Source organism: Hippichthys cyanospilos, chromosome 6, assembly GCF_059441005.1.
Source record: "Hippichthys cyanospilos isolate Australia breed blue-spotted pipefish chromosome 6, RoL_Hcya_1.0, whole genome shotgun sequence".
Lineage (NCBI taxonomy): Eukaryota > Metazoa > Chordata > Actinopteri > Syngnathiformes > Syngnathidae > Hippichthys > Hippichthys cyanospilos.
Window position 1 is genome coordinate 17,600,256 of NC_142374.1, and position 21,867 is coordinate 17,622,122.

The 21,867-nt window shown below is 39.3% G+C and overlaps 1 protein-coding gene across 2 annotated transcripts in view; it reads right to left on the reverse strand.

Annotated features, from left to right (window-relative positions):
* The window catches only part of roraa (RAR-related orphan receptor A, paralog a), a 255,755-nt gene that overhangs the window by 69,078 nt on the left and 164,810 nt on the right, over positions 1–21,867 (reverse strand). Inside the window, exon 1 of one of the 2 annotated variants that reach the window (XM_088416241.1) lies at positions 2,530–2,717. The exons of the other annotated variant lie outside the window; for it this stretch is intronic. Coding sequence (XP_088272367.1) covers positions 2,530–2,560 — 31 coding nt within the window. The 5' untranslated portion in view covers positions 2,561–2,717. Of the gene's footprint in view, positions 1–2,529; positions 2,718–21,867 lie in introns of those variants that run through there. 2 annotated transcript variants of the gene reach the window in all.

The following is a 21,867-nucleotide window of genomic DNA, read 5'->3' on the forward strand; positions in this document are numbered from 1 at the left end:
AAGAGCCCCAACATTTTTTACAGTCTAGTAGACACATGAAATGCCATATTTATTATGCACAGTCTGCACGCTCTCAGACCTCGTTGAAAAACAAAAATGACTATAGATAGCCCTCGTTGTTCTAATGAAGGGGTTAATAGCGCGGAAGGGCTTTTCTTGTTTTAAATACTTTTCTGTCAATAGGCACATCAAAGAACTTTCTTTAATGATGTAACTGTTATTTTTTTTTCATTTTAATTGTGCTGAGTAGGCTGCCTCATTTGCATGGGGTAATGAGAGGGATGTTTCCATTACAGGTAATTAGGTACTTGAGAGACATTGGCGGGGAAAAGGAGGCTGGGTAGACATGGCGGGGGGGCCCGGGAGGGTGCAGGGCCACACAAAAGTCTCTCGTATCAAAATCTGCTATTCTTGTAGAGTAGCTGACTAGTAACATGGTGAAATAGTCAAATCATCTATGAAGTATCGCAAGGTGCACCTGTGGTGTATAGTGACGGTTCTCAAATGATGGAACAAGTACCCCAGGGGGTACGCAAGGGCACTTAAGGGGGTAAGTGAGATTTTAATAAGGTTTCGGTGGGTATCGGTTAATCAATTGTTTTTTCATGCTGTGACAGACTACTTGAATTAACTCATTAGACACTTCCTTTCCCCTAATATTTGGAAAAAAAAAATACTGTAAATAAGTAAATGAGATTGAAATCTGGACTCCATAAAAAAAGTATATTTGCATTTTGGGGATTGAATGAGTTAAAATTGATGCAAATTGAGGACAAAAATGAAACGAATGAACTTCATCAACGCATTCAACGCTGGATTTTTTGACGTAAAGGTAAATAATTATTCACTGGGAGCCCAGAAAAATTCAATTTTATGTATCTATACTGTAGCTGTCAATGGCAGTGAATGAGTTAAGGGCAAATGAATCAGAACGAGAATCAACTTACTGCTAAATTATTTTATAGTGACTCCTTCACGAAATGTTGCATAACTTTATTTTGCTATATTTTATACATATACACATTGCTGGCACAGCGTTCTAAGTCTTTCTTTTTCATTTGAAAATTGAAATTGAAATATGTTTGTGGGTACTTGGTTGATACACATCTTTCAGAAAAAAAAAAAAATTGGGAACTTCTAGAGTCGTGAAAGACTTACAATACAAATAATGTTGTTTTTTCAATTGACAGGATGAAAAATAAGTACAGTATTATGATAACAATTTTAAATCAATTGATTTATACAGTAAGTAACCAGCAATATGGTGCGTGAGTACATATTATAAGCTATATACAAACATGAGATTAAGACATTATGTCCTTAATATACTGTAGATGACATACGGTCAATGGTCATTTGAACACCTGCCACAATAAAGAGCCAATATTACCACAATTTTGTTAAAAACAGACAACACAATAACCACTTGCCCAACTTCTGCATTAATCACATGCGATGCAATCGCAAAGAAATCTATGGAAAACACATTTTTTTATGGATACAATTTCATCTGATGTCCCGCTCTGAAGCAAAAATGCAAATTTGACAGGTGGAAAGAAAAAAAAAAGGAGTAAACGTCACACGCCATTATTGTTTGTATCATTTAGTTTTGCATTTAATGCAAAATGACAGCTCCTGCTCCCTCCTGACTTGTTATTTGAGCCATTTGCATGGCGTGTGCACGTGTGCATGTCTGCATATGAGTCCGAACATTTGTCTGCACTGAAGATTCAAATGTGTGAAGCGCATGCTCATACGTACACTCGGTGCGTGAAACCATGCGTGAGAGAAGTGCGTGCTGTACTCTGTGTACGACTACACTTTCACTGTCTGCCTATGCCAACGAGTCTATGTGTGTGTAGTGTGAGTCTATGCGTGTGTATTTTGTCTGTATAATGGAGAGGGGGTGGAAGAGTTGGGATTTGGCATCCTAGATCATCATCACACAGACGGGGAGGACCTAGTCAGGGTCTCGTGGCCACACATGTAAACCCGACTTACCCCCACCCCCCAAAATAGGTCAGTGGAGCACTCTCATACACACATGGTTATTGCACATACACACCCATACACCCCTATCATCCCATCGTCTGGCAGTCGCCTGTCTGCGACCCTCGTTCAAAACAGCCACGTGCATCCTTCCGCAGAGCAAAATCATTAAGAAGTGTGCAGAAAGGACTAGCTCGAACTCTAACCCAATAACATCACCAAAAAGTCCAAAATGACAACCGCTCACGTTTACCGTCAGCCATAAGAAAACCTCGACTTCCAATCAAGTGCACTTTCTACATTTACAGCATTCGAAAGAAAAAGAAAGACGTTTTCAAAAGTGCCATTCACTTGCATGCATTCTTAAGCGCCGTAATGCATTCCCTCTCTCTCTGTCACTCTCATGCCTCGCAAATGAAATGCAAAGAGTTGGCAGCCTATGAATAGCGAGGCTGTACTTGCAGACTTGTTACTCGGGCTGCCCGCACAAGCATGCATTGTTTTCTTCTTAGTATTATTTTTCTTGTTGTTCCTTCTTACCTTTCATAGCTGAAATCACAAAATACATCATTAAGCTTCGGGTCCATAAGAGAACAACTATCACCCCCCTTGCGCAAAGCCCCTTCCCACTGCTGCTTCAGCAGCAGCTGGCCAGCACAGTTCTCTGCCTCTCAGCCTCGGAGCATGACCACACCAGAATCCATGTGACTGTGACATCAGCGCTGGGTTCTGACTCCTCCCCCCTCTGCCCTCCTCCCTCCTCCTTTCTCCTCTCCTCCGCTTTTGATTGGCACAGCGTGCAGCCAGTAGGGGCGCTGAGAGCTCAGGCAGGGAAGCTTGGCCGCCTTCCCGCTGATTGCAGTCGAGCGTGCCCGTCTCTGCTAGACACCCCCCCACCCCCCACCCCCAACACACACACACACTTATCCAAGTGTGTTCTTATCTTTGCAGTCAAAACTAGCAGACAGCGGTTCACACTTTTGTTCTTTGTGGTGCAATGTCAAGTATAAAGTGGAGTAGAAAAGGGGACAAATTGGCAGACAAGGATGAGAAAAAAAGGGGGGAGCAGAGAAGGGGGGGCATCAGAGGCAAAAATAGAAGAAGATGGATGTGTAATTTCTCTCTATGAGTGATCAGTGTGAGCTTCCAGATGTCTGGGAAGATGAGTGGAGCCACAGCGTCTTCCTCTGACCTCTCAGAGGACTTGCATGCGGCCCCATCCAACACACACATTGACAGATCTCACACACTCATTTTGACAGGTGTAGAAGGGACGATAGTGCCCCCGCCCCACGCCTCCGCCCGCCCCCCGCGACCAGGCGATGAGTTTCTCGCTCCCCCCCTCCTACTCCCCGTCCTCGTCTCTCTCTCCTTTCCATATACCCCCCGCTGCCAACCCCCTCCTCTTCGCTCATCCTCATATGATAATCTGTTCTGACTCGTAGCCAGCTGCCTCCCTCTGATACAATATTCCGGTTTTAGTGCAATCCAGCCTTGGCCAATAACCACGTTGCATTTGGCATTTCCCTGAACAAGCTGCTTCTCGTATCATCTCAAGACAAACAGCGCGAGGCTTCGCTTTTCAGATGCTACAATATTTCAAATCTCCAAAAAAAGAAGGGGGGGGGGGATGAAAAAAAATATTTGTTTACACCATGAATATTTCAAATTTGGAGATTGTGAAGGCTCATTTCACATTCTCTTTAGATGAGTCTGACGTTAACAACATGAATGCATCGCTGTGTATTTGCAAGAGAATGATGATGCTACCACCGGGACTGAATTGCACATTAACTATGCGATTGTTACAGACGATTTGAATATTTATCCTGTCCCATTTTGAATTCTGAATTTATTATTCATTTGACGCCTTCTACTGTGTCCTAATAATTGAATAAAGGTATGCTTAACCATATACAATATGGAAATGAGGACTCAACAGCGCTTGCGACATAAATCTTTCGGTGACAATGTTTCATTAGGACCCCCGTGATCCATTAGGGGCGCTAAACATATTAACTCACGTTGTGTCAACAATGGGCTCTTATTGCGCCGCGTCTAATGAACAAAATATCATTCTGAACCCGATAGCATCAATTCAAGCGCGCCCGAGATAGAATGTAATCAGCCGCTAGCCAAGTATTGAAAACGTCAGAGATGCTGAGGTCGATCTTCCCCCGATGAGTCAAAACAACCAAACTGCCGCAATCTGTGGTTACTTTTTCAAATGCTTCGTCAATCGATCTTCCTGGAAACTAGCCCGGGTTCACACGCAGTCGCTGAGCGACGAGCCTTCCTTTGTCATATTTGGACGCAGATATGGGAAATAACTGATTTGACAGCTTCCCAAATTTGAGCGCTCCACTAAAGTCAATCAGTGTTTGATTTATTTAAATGTATATATAGTCCATGGATTAAAGTTTAACCTGGCAGAGCTCACACATTTATGATATTCTTCATTGCGTCGTAAAAGTACAAAACCACCTGACTCCAGTAATAAATAAAGCTCAATAAATCTGAGGCTATCAGATGGTCTAATTTAGGCAATTTGAATTTGGAAACACATGATAATGTTTTTACTGACTCAAACATATATTCATTGTGTAAATATTATCTAAATATATATATATATATATATATATATATATATATATATATATATATATATATATATATATATATATATATATATATATATATATATATATATATATATATATATATATATATATATTATTTGGTAAACAGGTTTATATTGAAGTTGCCCTTCTTACCGCCTGTGTTTTATTCTCAGTCATATCATTCATAATTGTTGCTTCACTTAGCTTGACATAGTTTTTTTGTAAATGCACAGTAATAAGGGTTTGCAGGTGTCTAGCATATATTAGCCGTTAGCAGCGCTTGAGTGTCGGCAAGTGTGAAGAGGTAAATGACTTTGATGCTGACAGCCTGAGCAAGTTGCCGCTACTACTGATCACATTTAAACAAACCGTGCTCACTCAAAAGTTGCAAATTCACATCCCTACAACCGATTAGTCATTCAAATAACATCAATAAAGAAGGAGATTATTTTTCTTAATGTCTTAATACTGTAATGGTATCGCCACAGGGTTGAATCGTCATTTTTCAATTTTGAGTGCATTCCATTGCATTCCTTCAAAAAGGTTACATGACAAGTCATCAAAATGCAAACCAAGCGCAGTTCTCCCCAAGGAGAGATTTTTCCAGCTAACATTTGCTGTTGACCACATTCTTCCCTGACTGCTGCACATTGCTTGTGACAGAATGCCAATAAGCTGCTGATACATGTTCATTAGAGCATTGATTAACCTCTCAAGGACCTGCTGGTCTGCTGGCAGTAATGCGGTGTTGTTAACACATTATTGCAATCTCTGTCAATGCACATGATCTGAGTGCTTTCACGTTAGAGCAGAGCTGAGTGTATTATCACTGGGTGGAGTAGGGCCAGAATTTTTTCATCAGATCTTTTATGTTTATAAAAGCATATACCCAATCATATTATGTATTAATATGTGCCAATCGAAGCAGCACTCCCAATTTTGTTGTATAACTGTGTGTACATTGACAAGGAAGGCATTCTATTCTACACCTAATTTGCAACTGGTGAGTGTATGCGCATGAGCCTATTTCCTGTTTGTGACCACAAACACTTGCAAGAAGATGAAACGGTTGAGAACACTTTAAAATGTTGCCTATTAGAGTCTTTGTGGTATCATCTGACATTTGCTTCGGTGAAATAGTGAGCATCTTTTGTGGCCTACATACCAAATATTCTTAAGAGAAATTATAAGATGACGAGACCACATCTACCCGACAAAACGTATGAATGTCAAGAAGGGGCTGAAAATTACAACATAAACCCAGTGTGGCTAACTAAAAGATATGAAAATACATTAGTCAATGTCAGTTTAGTTCAAATTTTGTGTGTGCCAGAATTGCAAAATAAGGGTATACTGTATACCTTAATATATTTTGTGTCGTTTATATATCAATTTTTGTCGCTATGTGCGCCGGCCTCATCCCAATTCCCAGCAAATAGCGCAGGTCAACTGTAAATACATTGTTGTAAATAAATAAATAAAGCCCCAGCCCAAAAATGTGGTTGTACAACCTATTTTCAAGGAGTATAGTGAAGTGCAAAGAAAAATAAACAGAACGCTTGAGCAGTAAAGAAAGTAAACTTACAAAAAAAAATACATTATCATAATACAACTGTAAAAAAAGAATAATATCTAGTGATGGTCCAGAATGTGAACACTGCTCTTTGTTGATCTTTTAGGATGATTGAAAAATGTTTACCCCCGCTGAGCAGGAGAAAAACTAAGCAAGCTTCTCATGCTAAAGTGAATACTCGTGTAGTGTTCCACTTTCTGTCACTGAAGCGATCAGTGAGCTAGTTCACACAAGTGGCGTGGCAATTGGTCATTTTTTATTGTAAATTTCAGTGGTCATCCGCTCATCTGACTGAACTATTGGGATTTTCTATTAATTTTTTTAATGCTTCACTAAAATCATCTAGTGGGCTGCATTATAATTCCACGCGGGCCGGATCTGGCCCACCGTCCAATTGTTTGACCCCAATTGTATACAATGTAAAGTTATTTTTGTTCTCGTTTCTGGATTCTGGGAAGATTAGCTTTTGCATATTGCAAAAGCTACTGGGGAAACAAGAAAATATGAATGTCCTACAATAAAATGGTTGACAGATCCAAACAAATCAAAGACCATTTAACAGTATCTGCGCCATGTGTTACACAGTGTAAAATGCCTGTTTGGCAAAAGTGCAAACATTTGCCTGTTAAGTATGCATGAGTTAGCACCAAAGGTATTGTTGCCATATAAATGATAGATGCATGATGCAAACATCCTATTCACAGCGCGTCCACATTCGATAACGTCTTTACACTCTTGAACATGAAGCATATTATGAGTTGCATACAAACGCCAAGTGTCTGCGTTTGGATCCATCAAGTCAGGAGTCTACCGCCTCTTAGATTCATTCAGGCAAATGTACTTCTTGTAAACAAGCTTCATGGAATTGAATTCAATTGAGATGAGGCGCGGCGGCATGGGCCCGCCGCCCCCTGAGAGACGGAGCGGACCAGAACTGATAATAGCCTCATTAGCAGTCTGTCAGTAGCCATTCCACACACACATGCACACGCTCACTAACCATGCGACCGAGCCGCGCTAACTATTCCGGACCGGCCTCTGAACAGGAGACCTTTGTCGTTGCATTGTCCAACCTTTGACCTATGGGCTTCCTGGTTGTTTGCCAGACCTTGTCGGGAGATAATTATATTTAAAAAACACAACAAAAAAAAACAAAAACGAAGGCTTTTATTCCCCAACCCGAGCCACCGGGGTGTTTCCGAACCATAGTAAGCCCGGAGCAGCGGTAAACTTAACAAGCTGCAACAAGCACTCCATGAAAACAATACAGATCAATTTAATATAGATGCCAAGGAGTGTCGGGTATAATATTAGAGCCATAATAGCAGCGGCCCACACTGCACAATCCTAAACCAATTTAGGGCCATTTCAAACAATTTCCTGCGGGCTTGTGGGAAGACTTCAATAAATCACGAAAACAACACGCTGAAAAATATACACAGTGAAAAGAGAGAAGGATGCTGGGGGAGGTCCAATGGAGCACATATTTTACACACGAGAAAATGTTTTCCTAACCTACTAGCTGCATGGTTTTTGAGCAGATTTGATGACAGATAGCATTGGTAATATTTTGGTAATGAAGTTCTTGATAGCTTTAACTATTCAGATGCGTTAAATATGACACCCATTCAACACATATGACAAAGATTATGACCTTATGACATAATCAACTGAACCAATAGGTGTATTTATTTATTTAAGATATTTACTGATGACCCCTGCTATTTGCGGTGAATAGTGTAAATCCACATAATTCACACCTATAAAATGCAGTGCAAGAGTAAAATGGAATTTCAATAACAATATTTATTTAAATTACTCTATTTTCCACACTATAAGGCGCACCGGATTATAAGGCGCACCCTCAATTAATGACATATTTAAAAACTTTTTCCATATATAAGGCACAGCAGATTATAAGGCGCACCCTCAATTAATGACATATTTTAAAACTTTTTCAATCACAATAATATTATATAATAATATATAAAGTAATATTCAAAGTAATAACAATAATAACTCGAAACTCTCAATAATAATTCAATGTCAATATGACCAACCTTGTTCAACTGTAAACACACAAAAGAAATGCTTAATCTATCAGTTCATTCCCCATCTATGAATCCCAATCTCAATATTGATTCATATATACGGCACAAATGATTATAAGGCGCGCCATCAGCTTTTTACAAAAAATAAGGGTTTTAGGTACGCCTCATAGTGCGCAAAATATGATAATCAGCAGTCTTTATTTATTTATTTTATTTTTTGTCCAAAAACACATCCGCCAAAAAAATTAGACAAGTCTAGGCACATGGAACATGGAATACTATCATTTAAAAAAGGGGGGGATTACTTTTCTTCTAAGAGTGTACGCCTGAATCGATTTGCTCAGTGTACAGTGAAGTAATGTGGCAGCTATACGCTTTATTTTTCATGCGATGCAATCTGATGACACCGCGACCACACGCCGCCATGCATCCTTTACATGCAGTCGCCACAGGGCAACCCAGCTACACTCTCTTTGAATTTGTCTTACGCACACAAACACAATATTTATAGAACAGAAGGGTCAAAAGTGTGCGATATGAAAGGATATCACACATACATAGGTGGTGCAAAACCGTCAACTGTCATATTATCAAAGTCAACAACACGCTGAATGCTTGACAAGGCCGCAGCCTTTTGTTTTACAGATATTTATAGTGCTTATGGAGTTTGAATGTATTTTTTGGCGTAAACAATAACATGAGAGCAGATCAATTCAATTGAAGGCGTTGGAAAGGGGGCTCGATCATGGAAATTTTACCTTATGGAGCTTTTGACCATGTTACCCGCTCTGTGTCACTTTCAACCGATTTGGGCCATTGATCTAGACACAGCCAACAAAAAGCATTAAGAAAAACACTAGGAGGCTAAAAATTACTGTATATTTTCAAAACAGGTAGAGGTTCAAAACGTCATCATGTGTTTCTGCCTAAATGCTGGCAAATGGGATTTATTTGATTGCAAAGTTTACATTAGGGACCCCTATGACCATATGGCCACACCTCTTTTATTTCATTTTAGCACCAAAATTGAGTGGAACATTTTATAGATTAGTTACACAGTTTCACAGTGGAATATGGAAAAGTGGTGTTTAATTTTTTGTTTTATTGCCTACCTTATTATTTGCTCCATTATTGAATGTAGTCTGCTCGGGGAAGTGAACAGAATACAAATTGACAAAATGACTATGCATATGACAATAAAACACTGGAATAATTTAGCTGAAAGAATTTTGTGAGCTTGTTCTGACTTCTTAAAGTTGAAACTCAATAGAAATAGATGGAATCGTTTTTTTTGAGAACAAGTGGCTGAAACGAGTGGATTTGGTGTCAAACCAGAAATGAAAACCGACACAATTCCGATAATTGAACTCAGTGGAGAGGCCATAACTGTAAATACACATTGTATGGAAATTAAGCATGTGCGTTGATGAATTCAGGCTGTTTTCAGGCTACTAACTTTTTTACATTCCTCAATTTGAAGTACTGTAAGTACTATAAGTATTGTAATTAAGTAAGTATTGCATTATTTTCGTCTTTCTTGACTTTGTAGAACCACAATTGCACACTAAAGTTTACATAGCTTTCTGTTATTGTTTCGTGATTGGTCGGCTTTCAAACAATATCACGAAGGCGGCGTGGCATACAGTGAGCGGCGTGGTTTCATTTGACAAGATGTTTCACTTCCTGGTCAGAAATGTCGCTACCAAAAAAAAAACAACGCACATTTCTCAAGAAATTGAATCACCAATATGTGCCAAAGGCAAGATTTGATGATTAAAATGCATATATTGAACTACGGAAACTTTAAAGTACTATGATACAGGTTCTTTAAGGAGATTTACGCGCCCGCTTTACATGAAATGACCCTGGGGGCACGACATTCATAATTTACACCCACAGTTTTGTTTTAGTGCTCGCACAGTTGTAACAGCAGCTCCCAAGCTTGTGGCTACTTCTTCCTGTCTTCCTAGGCGCACAGAAGCTTTACAATCCAATGCGATGGCTCCCGCATTGATTAACGCGGCCTTGAACAATACGCGCATGGAGTTATCCAACAAAGGTTGTCACTCGGCGGAAAGAATCCCTTTACTTGGTTGGTGAAAAGAGATCAGCTGGCACCGCTGGAGTGCCATGGCACATCCGCGGAACGATATTTCAATAGATCAATAGGAATGAGATTTAACAATGAATTGCCGCCGAGCTCTTTTGTGCGAGACTGCCCTTGGGGACGGAGGGGAAAAGGATGGGAGAAAAAGGGAAGAAGGTGGGGAGATTATCGCAGGCACGGCAGCCTGTGTGAGAGGCTTAGCCTGGCTATGCGGGGAGGTGGAACCCTGTGAATTCTAATGAACTGGCAAGACCCACACCACCAGTCCTGGAAAAAAAAAAAAACAGCTCCATCACCGTGGCGCGAGGACAACAGGAGGGAAGTAGGAGGTGATTAGGAAGGTGCGGCTCCTCCTCGGCAAAGCAAACAGAGCGGGTCATTCTCCCTGTGATAATTATGCCCATAACCAGGCATGAGGGATTGGTAATGGACCTGCTTATTCTTCATGCCCCGCAACGGCAACCGCTGGGCCTGTCAAGGGGAAAAGCATGATGATGTGTTTTTTTTCCGCTGGTCGGGTGACTCCGGTAAGAGTTGCAAAGGGCAGCGGGGGAACTTGGCCTTTGAGGAAGAAGTTAACGAATGAACTTCATTATTGAGGAGCATACCGGGGAGACCCCCCGGAGCGCGTGATGTATTACCTCGCCTCCGACCGACACACTCCCCGACATCACCGATATAGCCTGACGCCGGATCTAAGGGGGGCGAGGTAGGCGTGTAAACTAAAATAGTTAACCTTCTGGCTTGAGGCTGGAAACAAACAAGAAAAAAAAGAACAGCCAAGTCTGCAGCTAACAAAGTTGCTTTAATTAAAGCAAGTGCAAAACTACAAACTGTGTCCTACAACGTTCAGGATTATACTGTTAAATAAACAACAAAATCCTGACGATAAATTCCGTTTGATGACATTTGGAAAGAATGTATTGGAACGACATGACCAACTTTTTGGAGGCCCATGTTGAGACCTCAATTGCTGTCACACACATTCCTTGGATGACGAAAAGTATGTTTAGGTTTTCAGTGATTTACTTTCAGACTTTACCAGATGCAATTGTAACCAGTTACCTTCTATTGCAAGTGCTTGCAAGATTAAAATAAAACATCATACATCTTAATCATTCCATTTGGCAAAGAGCTTTTTTATCGCTCGCTAACTTAGCGCCTGTGTTGCTATCATTAGCTTTGGTTCCAGGCCGAGGTAGATGCTTCGGACTGATGTGGTAGGCCAAACTTGAGCTGCTTGTGTCGTCAACAAACTCCTTCTTACAAAAAAGCACTCTGCCTTTATAGAAGGCCTCATCGGGGCGTTTTGTAAAGTTAAAGTTACTATTCATCCAGTTGACAGCTCTCACATGCTCTTCCATTTCCACGTCATGCTCCTGAACTTGCCCTTCCACCCACAACTGGAGCCAATAAGGTTATGCCATAGACAATGACAGCAAATAAGTGTCCAATCAGTCAGTTGGTCAATTTATATTTCATATACATACTGTACACAATATATGGTACACGGATCCATTATCAGATTTTTTTGATAGTTCATGAATTATTTGGATACCCTTTTTAATTAAAAAATGTCAAAATGTATAAAATTTAAGCTTCCCAACTAAATATCTGATTAGTGAAAAGGATACAGATTTTTTGGGGAACAAGATTGAACATTTGCTTTTCATTTTTTACCGATTTTATGATGTTACAAACCCAACAAGCAACTGAATTAAAAGTGCTTTATAATTCAGTTACTTCAATCTCACCTAAGGTAAATGCCATTTCAAGCATTATTATCTAATAAAAAATCACAACTAAAATATTGGGAATGTCTATTTTTGTTTTATATATATATATATATATATATATATATATATATATATATATATATATATATATATATATATATACAGTATATATATATATATATATATATATATATATATATATATATATATATATATATATATATATATATATATATATATATATATATATATATATGTATTATAAATGTAATGGGTTCAATACATGCCTTATGTCTCTGTAGAAGTAAGAAAACCTCCATGTTAGAGGAAATAACCTTTGTTGTATCTTTGTGAATAATGAGGCAGGCATTCCACCCTTAACTGCTTAGAAACTTGGAAGAACGACTTGAAGCTTGAAAGAACACGCTTAATGTTCGGTGCGACTTAATTTAGTGGTCCAGCGAGACGATCGAATCAACACAATGCAGATTACCCTCATTTATTACAAAGCGAGCAACTTTTCCATGCTTTATATTTAAAAACAACAAAAAAAAAGTGACCCACCACGGGGATACACGCTTCCTTGAAGATTGAGGGAGATCTCGGGGCGATGTGCGACATGCATCACTTAGCCTCCTCCCTTATCCGAGATGGAGTTTCTTCTCCATGGTGGATCCTCCAAAGGTATTTTTATTTAATTTTTTTTTTACTGTGCACTCGCTCAGCTCTTTTACTTTAGACTTATGAGGATGCCATAGGTGCAGGGGAGTGATTCATCACAGGGTGTGCTCCTCTCGCACCCTCACACATTAGTAATGTGGTCCGCCGAGGAGGAGTCCTGTCATCAGTCTGTACCTGGACCCTCTGAACAAGGTAGGTCAACAGGAGGCAGACACAGCTGGCCCACTTTTAGTCTTTCACAGCACCTTTAAGTTTCCTCACGCGCCGCTAAAACCGAGCCTGACGGACGCAGTGCGACCCGCTCTGAAGATGGGTTCTGCATTGCTGAAATGTCGACGCTCACCCTTTCGTTTCTTAAGTCACTCATTGGCTAGGCTGTGGATTTGGAGAAGATTGTGCTATTTTTTAATGAAAGCTTCAGTTCAATTTTAACCAAGTTGATTGGGTTGGAAGTTGTATTTGTGTCAAACACATTTTTTTATTATATATATATAATAAAATATATTTTTGTATTTATATATATATATATATATATATATATATATATATATATATATATATATATATATATATATATATATATATATATATATATATATATGTATGTATGTATATGCAGGAATCGGAGAATGAGTGTTGTTGAGAAAAGATTTGATTTGATATATAGCACATATAAACACATTATAAGACGAGCTGAAAAATTAAAAAAAATTAAAAGAATAAAAGGATCAATGGATATTACAGTGGAACACATTTTACATGTTCCAAAGGAGTAGGATGAAGTCCAAATACCAATGGAGTCAGACCTCTTTGTTCTCTTGAGATTATTAACGCTCTTATCATCCTGATTATCACATAGGTAATATAATTTAATGTATCAGAAATAAAACAACGGAATAGAAATAGATCAGAAATACACACGCCTCATTTCAACAGGATCTCAAGTCGATGCATGATTCATGTATTTTTGTAACACTGTCTTATTAGTATATGATTAATACGTGATATTTATATTCATATATTTTTTCAGATCAATTCCATAATTATTCCACAGATTAACACCTTTTACAGAGACAAACATTTGCTTTGTGTTAGTTCTTATCTGACATTTTTACATCACTTGAGCCCCACAAACTATGACTCCCTCTGATTAAAAAAAAAAAGATAAAGAATAATATAATTTATTCAATTTTAATTAGTTATACTAATGAGGCTATACTAATAAGCTATTTCTTGAAAAAAAAAAATCATCAGTCAGGGCAATGTTTTAATCGATATAATTGGCAAAATACCATCCATTTTCTACAGCCGCTTATCTTCACAAGGGGCTTGCTGGTGCCTATCCCAGCCGTATTCGGGCGGTGGGCGGGGGTCACACTTAACTGGCGGCCAGCCAATCACAGGGCACAATCTCGCACCTAATCACACCTAAGGACAATTTAACATGTACAATACACCTTCCATGCTTGTTTTCGGGGTATGGGAGAAAGGGCTAGAGGGCAGGCTTGGGGACAACATGCAAACTCCACACAGGTTAAGCCAGAGTTAGGTGGATTTGAACTCAGGTTCCTGACCTGTGAGGCGGACGTACTAACCACTGCTCCACTCAGCCGCCTTTGGGCAAAATTATCAACCAATTTGTTGAGTCAAAATAACCTAGCATTTGTTAGCTAGTTCACCCAATTTGCTCACTTTTGACCCAGCATTTTTAAGTGTCGTGATTCAGTATGACTGTGAATCGTGTGCAACGGAGCATATAGTAAAATACCTCTATGTAAAAAGGGGGAAAAAAACGCCAGGAAAAACAAACATGAAATGAGTCATAGTTTGGATTAAAAGTTCTTGGATTTATCCAACTCAAACTGCCGGAAGACATTCCATCACAAGACAAACTTATTCTCTGTAATGCGCAAAACATTAGTGGTAAACACCCGATCATCCGCTATTTCTTGAAATACAGAGACTTTCCTAGTCAGTTTAAGCCGTTGACCTTATCGCCGCAGTTAACGCACATTTAAATACCTGCCTCGATTTTCATGTTTGTCATTTTACTTGTGAAGATTAGGAGCATAAAGGCTATTTAAAACCAAAACACGGGATTAAGGGATAATGCTGCTCTGTGTCTTGTGAGTCGACCTTGATTCTGTAATCCAACACAATAATGGAGAGCAGCATATTTCCCTCGCTTGTACATTCAATAGTCTCACACACTAGTTCCGTCTTATTCTGATGTAATGCTAAATGCACAATAGCATCACAAGAGGGAGGGATCTGATCAGTGGATTACAAATGTCAAAAGAATGGAAATGGTCATCAGAGCTATGCACAAACTAAATATTTGTGAAAGGCACACCTACTTGAGGAGGTGTAAACGTAAGCAATACATGCCTTGCAGTGTGACAGAGGAGTTAGCTAAGCTAATAAGCTAAAGCAAAATAATTCTGCCAAAGTCTGGAATACAGTCATTTCACATTAGCCTTGTACAGCGAGTTGGATCTTGTACCAATGATGCCAAAAGTGATCAAATATTTGACTCTTTAATTATTTTTAGAAAACCCGAAAATAAAACAGCAAAAGCCGATGGCGAATCCACAAATTGCACAGTAGCTAGCCAGCTAATAGCTGTTAGCCGCTAATGGGTTTACATCAATGTGTCCCTCCTACAGTGAGGGAAATGACACAAGATTGAAATTTACTAAGTTGAAAGCATTTGTATATGTCCTAGCCTGTAAGCTAATGAGTTACCAAGCTAGCGAGCGAATGCTAACGCCTCTCGAAACGTTTTCGTCCCAACATCAAACGGGCGCCAAAAGAAAAGTTAAATGTTTATGGAACACAGCTGACACAAGATTGAAATTAATTGAGTTGGAAAACATTTGTATATCTCCTAACCTGTAAGCTAATAAGTTACCAAGCTAGCGAGCGAACGCCTTTCGTAAAGTTTGCGTCCCAACATCAAACGGGCGCCAAAAGAAAAGTTAAATGTTTATGGAACACAGCTGACACATCCACAACTTTTGAGTGATTTCCAAGTCTTATTTTAGACACTTGAGGATTATTTTATTCATTGAGTTCTGTCGGGCTTGTCAACAATAATCTTGTGTCTTTGTTCTCTCCATTCTTGACAATATATTCCACAAAAATCAAACCAGACCAAGACTGGCTTCTTATGTTTTTTCACCCTTAAAATTGTGTACGGTTTTGGAACCAATATGAAGCAAGTGTACACGCTACTCCCTTGTGCCAATATGGTTTATTTTCCTGACTCCGTATCTCCTTTTCCGGTTTCTTTATTTCCCGCTCACACTGTCTCAGACGGAGTAGAATGAAAACCCGCCTTTGATGTCTGGGATCCCATAATGCTGAGCAGTAGAAATCCGTATGCCTGTTATCTGGAGAATCTTAATGATGACGGCTAACTTCACAATGAGTTAACCAGCGCGTCTCCCTGTTCTCACACTGCACAGCCACAGAAACACAAATTAATAGCAAGCGGGAGAAGAAAGAGAGAGGGAGAGAGAGGAGAGCTGGTTCTCTAATAAAGCAGATTCAACAAAATGCACACAATGTGATCAGCACAAACGTCAATGTATAATATCACCCAAAAGCTTTTGTGAGCATTTCTGCTTTCTTCTTTCAACATGTCACTTTTTCTGCTTCACTTTGCCAAACAGAAAAAAAAAAAAACTTGGTTGGCAATCTTCACATCACAATACGTGAATACTTTTGTTTGTTTTTGCCCCTAAAATTGTTATTCCTCCTCAGACCTAGAACTCGTTCACAGCCAGCCCAGTCAAAATGAAATTTTGGCTTTTATAGCTGTCAACAGCAGTCGATAAAATCTATTTGAATGAATTAATAATTGCAAACAAAATAGAGAAAAAAAAAACTACTTTACACCGATGATGCAATTAAATAAAATCAAATAATTAAATAAAAACAAAATAAAATTATTCACTAAGAAAGATGTAAAATGTAAATCAAAGATTAGAACCAATAACAAATTGAAAAAAAAATGCAAAAAAAAAAAAATCAAAAACAAAACACAACTGCAAAATTGGATTGGTGGTTGTGTCTTTTTGTGTTTTTTGCTTTTTAGCTCATGATTTTCAATTTGCGGTTGTGTTTCAACTTTTGTAATGAATTTTCCTTATTTTTGCTTGTGACTTTTAATGTGTGGTTGTGTTCTTTTGTGATTGAGTTTTTGTTGAGTTTTCTCTTTTGAAGTGGTTAATTTTGCATTTTGCACGCTAGGACTTAGAAGGGTAGGTTGAAACGTTCAAATGTCCTCTACAATGGACACAAATGAATAGCCTGTAAAATGTAGTCTTTCTTTTAATTTGGTTCCCTCCAAACCAGATCTCCAAGACTGAAGGCAATATTGAAAATCCTTTTACCAGTAAAATGTTGAAAGTCTTTGTGTTTTCAGAGTACCCGTGTTTAAAATAATGCTATGAAGGAGACAACTGTATGCAAGGTTTGTTCAGTAGTATTCTGCATAACTCAGGGATTGCTAAATTATGCATATGAATTTTGCTTGCCTTAATTTGTGCCCAAAATTGCGTCAGCGTCTGCAAAAAGCCACCAAGGAATATTGCTGAAAATTGATTTTGTTCTCCATTTCACTAGCGTGTAACCGATGTGGACATGAGCCAAAGATTGAAGGGATCTGATATGCCGATACCCTTACGACGTGGATGCAAGGACGTTCCGCGACGCCCCGCCCACTATCTTTGAGCGCCCCAATCGGTTCCATGACCTCCGCTTCCATCACCCTCCATGTATCAAACCTTCCAATACATGCTGACACGGTCGTGCTACGACTGCGTGTGACTTTGTGCGCACGGGCGACCTGATGCGTGATGGATAGCTTGCGCTCTCCGGCCACGCCGACCGCTTCTCGCCGCGGCCGCTGACCTCACCTGAGGTCGAGGGAGAAGGGGACTATAATGATCCGCAGCAGATGGAGCTTCCTTTTTTTTAAGTGTGTGTGTGTGTGTGTGTGGGGGGGGGTTGGCAGGACCATCCAGGCATTGTGTCCTTGTCACACGTCAGTTACTCTTGTTTTGCAGTTTGACAACACTTTGCAGCGGACCCTCTCGGCTTTGGAGTGACGCACAATAGGGGACGAGGGGGCGAGGAAAAAGGCTGACGGGGCCTCTCCGAAAGACCGAGAGGAGAACCAGATTAAGCGGCAACAATGGCGGCGCACCCCATTCCGTAAAAAAAGCTGTCATGCACCCCTTTTTCTTCTCCCTCTCGGAGAACATTCGGGGCCGCTGGGAAGTGATCAAAAGGAGCCCGAAGGAACTTATGTAAAGAAAGTACATGTTGAAAGGCCATTTGCAATTTCACAAAATGGCCGATGTAATGCGTTTACTGAAAAATGAGGGCCTGCCATATTGTGTTGGAGCGGAGAAAGAATGGCCGGGAGGAAAAATGGAGAAAAATCACGCTGGCCTGGTTTACGACAAATAGATAGCTCTATTGATTTCCCTTTAACAGCCGCTGTCCATCCCTCACTGTTGTGATTACACTGACCTATTTCTGAAAAAAAAAAAAAAAAATTATAGATTAAACCAAAACATCCAAAAAGAAAATACTCCTTTTGTGGAGCAAACAAAAAGGGGGTTACGAAACATAACCTTCCGTGGGGGAGGACAGGAAAAAAACCTGTCAATTTACGTTTGTGAGAGACAGAAAAAAAGTAGCATGCTGAGAGCGAAATAACTTTCTGCGGAAAGAGCGTCAGCGCTTTGTGGTGTCCTGCATTGTCAAGTCAAGGAAAAATAAAAACGGCATTAAAATGAACAAAGTCACATTTGAAGATAATGAGAGCAATTTTACCCGGGCTTGTTTGAATGTCTGCCGTACAGTAGGTCCTACCATCGTGTTTTTTACGTTTTGTTTTTGCAGTGCTTGAGCATTGAACATTGCACCCCGTCTCCACCCATCTTCTTTCACCAGACTATCTCAGCGCAGCTCTGGGGCTCCGGCGCCGGCTGATCTTCATTATCGGGCCGAGCTTAACACCGCACTGGATGCACTTCCCACTTGAGTGCAACTAGCAAATCCCCGCGGAGCTGAATCAAGGCAACAATGTGATGAAATAGCTTCAAACAACAACAGTGAAGCAACGCACAGACAGCTTATATTGCCCTGGGCCATTCCACAGGGGCGCGCCTGTTGCCAAGCAAAATTAGCCAGCAACTGGGACATATTATGCTCCTAAATTGGCAATATACAGCACTATTAAGGAGGACAAATTTCATGTTTGATCAAGTGAAAAAAAAAAAGCCCACACAGGCAAGTAAAATCCGAACAGGATGTGCAGCTTAATTTAGGGTCAATGACCATTTTTTTTTTGTAAGGATGAAATTGCCCATTTTTGACCATTTTTTGTAAGAGTGAAATTACAAATTTGCTGCCTCCTCACAATGCCATCGAGTTGCGATTTGACCGATTTCAGGTTGTGATAGTCGGAATGATACACAAAATATCGTCCGTATAGTCAAAACGGAATGATGAATGATTTCTTTAGCCAACATTTCATTTGAAATGAAAAGTCTACCGCTTTTATGTAATTGAAAATGCCAAGCCATATGCAACCTAACTGCTACCGTGTACGAAACTGACTGACAGATACGCTTTCCCGGGGCAACACGAACGTAAATCATTAGGTTCCGTCACAACAGATTGGCGGGACTATTTTCCGCGAGGGCGCGCGATTCTGGCAAAAGAAACTCGATACGAGCTGCGGGCAAATAAATGAAGATGCAGCGGCGAGGCCATGCTTCTCAATCAGTGTAAGGAGTCTGTCAGCACAATGGAGATAAATACAGAAGGGGGTGGGGGGGTGGAAGGAGACTCCACTTTGGATCTGAAAGAGAGGAATGATGATCTTGATGCGTCTGCGTGGTTTTAGATGAGACCCAAGACATATCTACCCTCAGTGCAGTTTCAAATCATTGAGAACGACGCAAAGATTACTGTTAAAATTCCACCTTAAAGTCTTAGATTTACTGGAAAGAAAACAGATTAAGATTGTCTTGGGGAGTCTTTATTTTCACTTTTTCTTGCATTCGGATGCTGCAAATTCAGCGTTATGGTAATTTGAGAACGGTTGTGATATTTTTTTTAATGTTGCTCACCTGGATTGTATTATCATTCCAGGTTATTAATTGTTTTTTCTTTGACCGAGCGGTTGATTTTAAAGAGGCCATATCATGCAAGTTCAACTTTTTTACTGGTACAATGTTGATTTCTCATCCTAAACACCGCCAAAGTGTTATTTCCCTTCATTGATGCATTTCTAAGCATTCCTTGCTTATTCTGTGCTCTCACACTTGCCCCGCCAGAGCAGATAATCATGCGATAAGCCAGATGACAGTAGAAATCGCTCGTACCACCCTTAAATACCCATAAATATGTGCTGACCTTATACCTCTTTCAGTTTCATTATAGTTTCAGAGTTGAGGAGGAGAGATTTTGTAAACAGAAACGTTTCTTTTATTAGTAACAACAAGAAGCAACGTTTCACTGTAGAAAACGTTGAAGTGGCAAAAAAGTGTGTTTGGGAGCACGCAGTGAGACAATCAATGGAAGTAGAAAATAATTCACCTGCGGGAGAAAGTGTTGTTACAAATATTTTTTCCTACAGGACTGATTTGATAAGAGGAATGGCTTTGTGATTCTGGTCACTTGACACTGTTTTGGATTTAAATGTCGGTAAAACTTTGCTTTGGCTCGTTCATTCCCTCGGCTACGGATAAGCGGTCAAGATGATGGATGTTTAGTGGCCGCCCAGCGTTGAACGACATTATGAAGAGGGCAAGGCAGCCACGCGGTGAGAGATGCAGCTTCAGTAAACGAGATGTTTCACTTACTGGCTATATGTAAATAATAGTCCCATAAAACTCATATTTAGTAAGAAATTAAACTAACAATGTGCCAAATGTAATTTATATGCATATATTTCACTGTGGAAAAATAAAATATTATGATATGGGTCCTTGTAAGATGATGTAAGCTGTAAAAAAGAAACAGCAATTCAAGCAGATTTTTTTGTATCCACGTCAGTAATCGGCAGATCTGTTGGGTTGGAGCAAGAGCTTCCTGGCTACGTGACCTTTAGGTGTACGCGAGCCACCTTGTGGCTATAGTTCACGCATCTAATGCGAGATTAAGCGTGAGACGTCCAATCTCAGTGCGATCAGTCCCAGCATCGGATCGGCTACATCATGACATTTCTCTCAACAGGTCCTAACTCACAAAAGAACACTTCTGCATGATGGGAAATTAAATTGTATACAGTAGATATAGAAAGTCTACACACCTCTGCTCCAATGCCAGTTTTTTGGATGTAAGGTAAGAAAACTAGACAATACAATAAATAGATAAAAGACATGTTATTTCAAAAGGGTTTTCATCTTGAATGTGAACTATAAAGCATACAACTGCATATAAACAAACGAATAAAATGAATATGAATAAAAATTAAAGGCTACATAAATAAATACATGAATAATATTTAAGGGAAACAATTAATCAAACTACATTGGTAAAAAAAAAATGTGGAAAGGATAACCTTTGGACATAAAACAGTAATTTAAGTAGTAAAAACTGTAAAATAAAAAATAACTAAAATTACTTAGCACAATGAAATGAGCAAATTTTTTGATCCAGGACATTCTGTAAACTATTATTCTTCTGTAGGAAACTTAATTTTCTCATTTGCGACCTCATTTGAAACTTAAAATTGTATTTATTATTATTATTATTATTATTATTATTATTATTATTATTATTATTATTATTATTTAGTAATAGTAGTAGTATTTGTATTTATTTTTTTCAAAGTGTACACCGCCAAAACACAAGTTGTTTTTTCTGCCTTTAACAGTACTTTAAGCTGAAAAAACATTTAAAAATAAAGCAGGAAAACATTCAAATACAAATAAATAACATCTTATTTTCATCTTGTGAAATTTGACTCGCATAGAGGTAAAAATAACCCAAGAGTGTTTTTAATTCATTTTACGATATCTAACTTGCTTTTTTACAGTGTCGTTAGCTAGCTAATAGTTAATTAGCTCGTTAGCTAGCATGT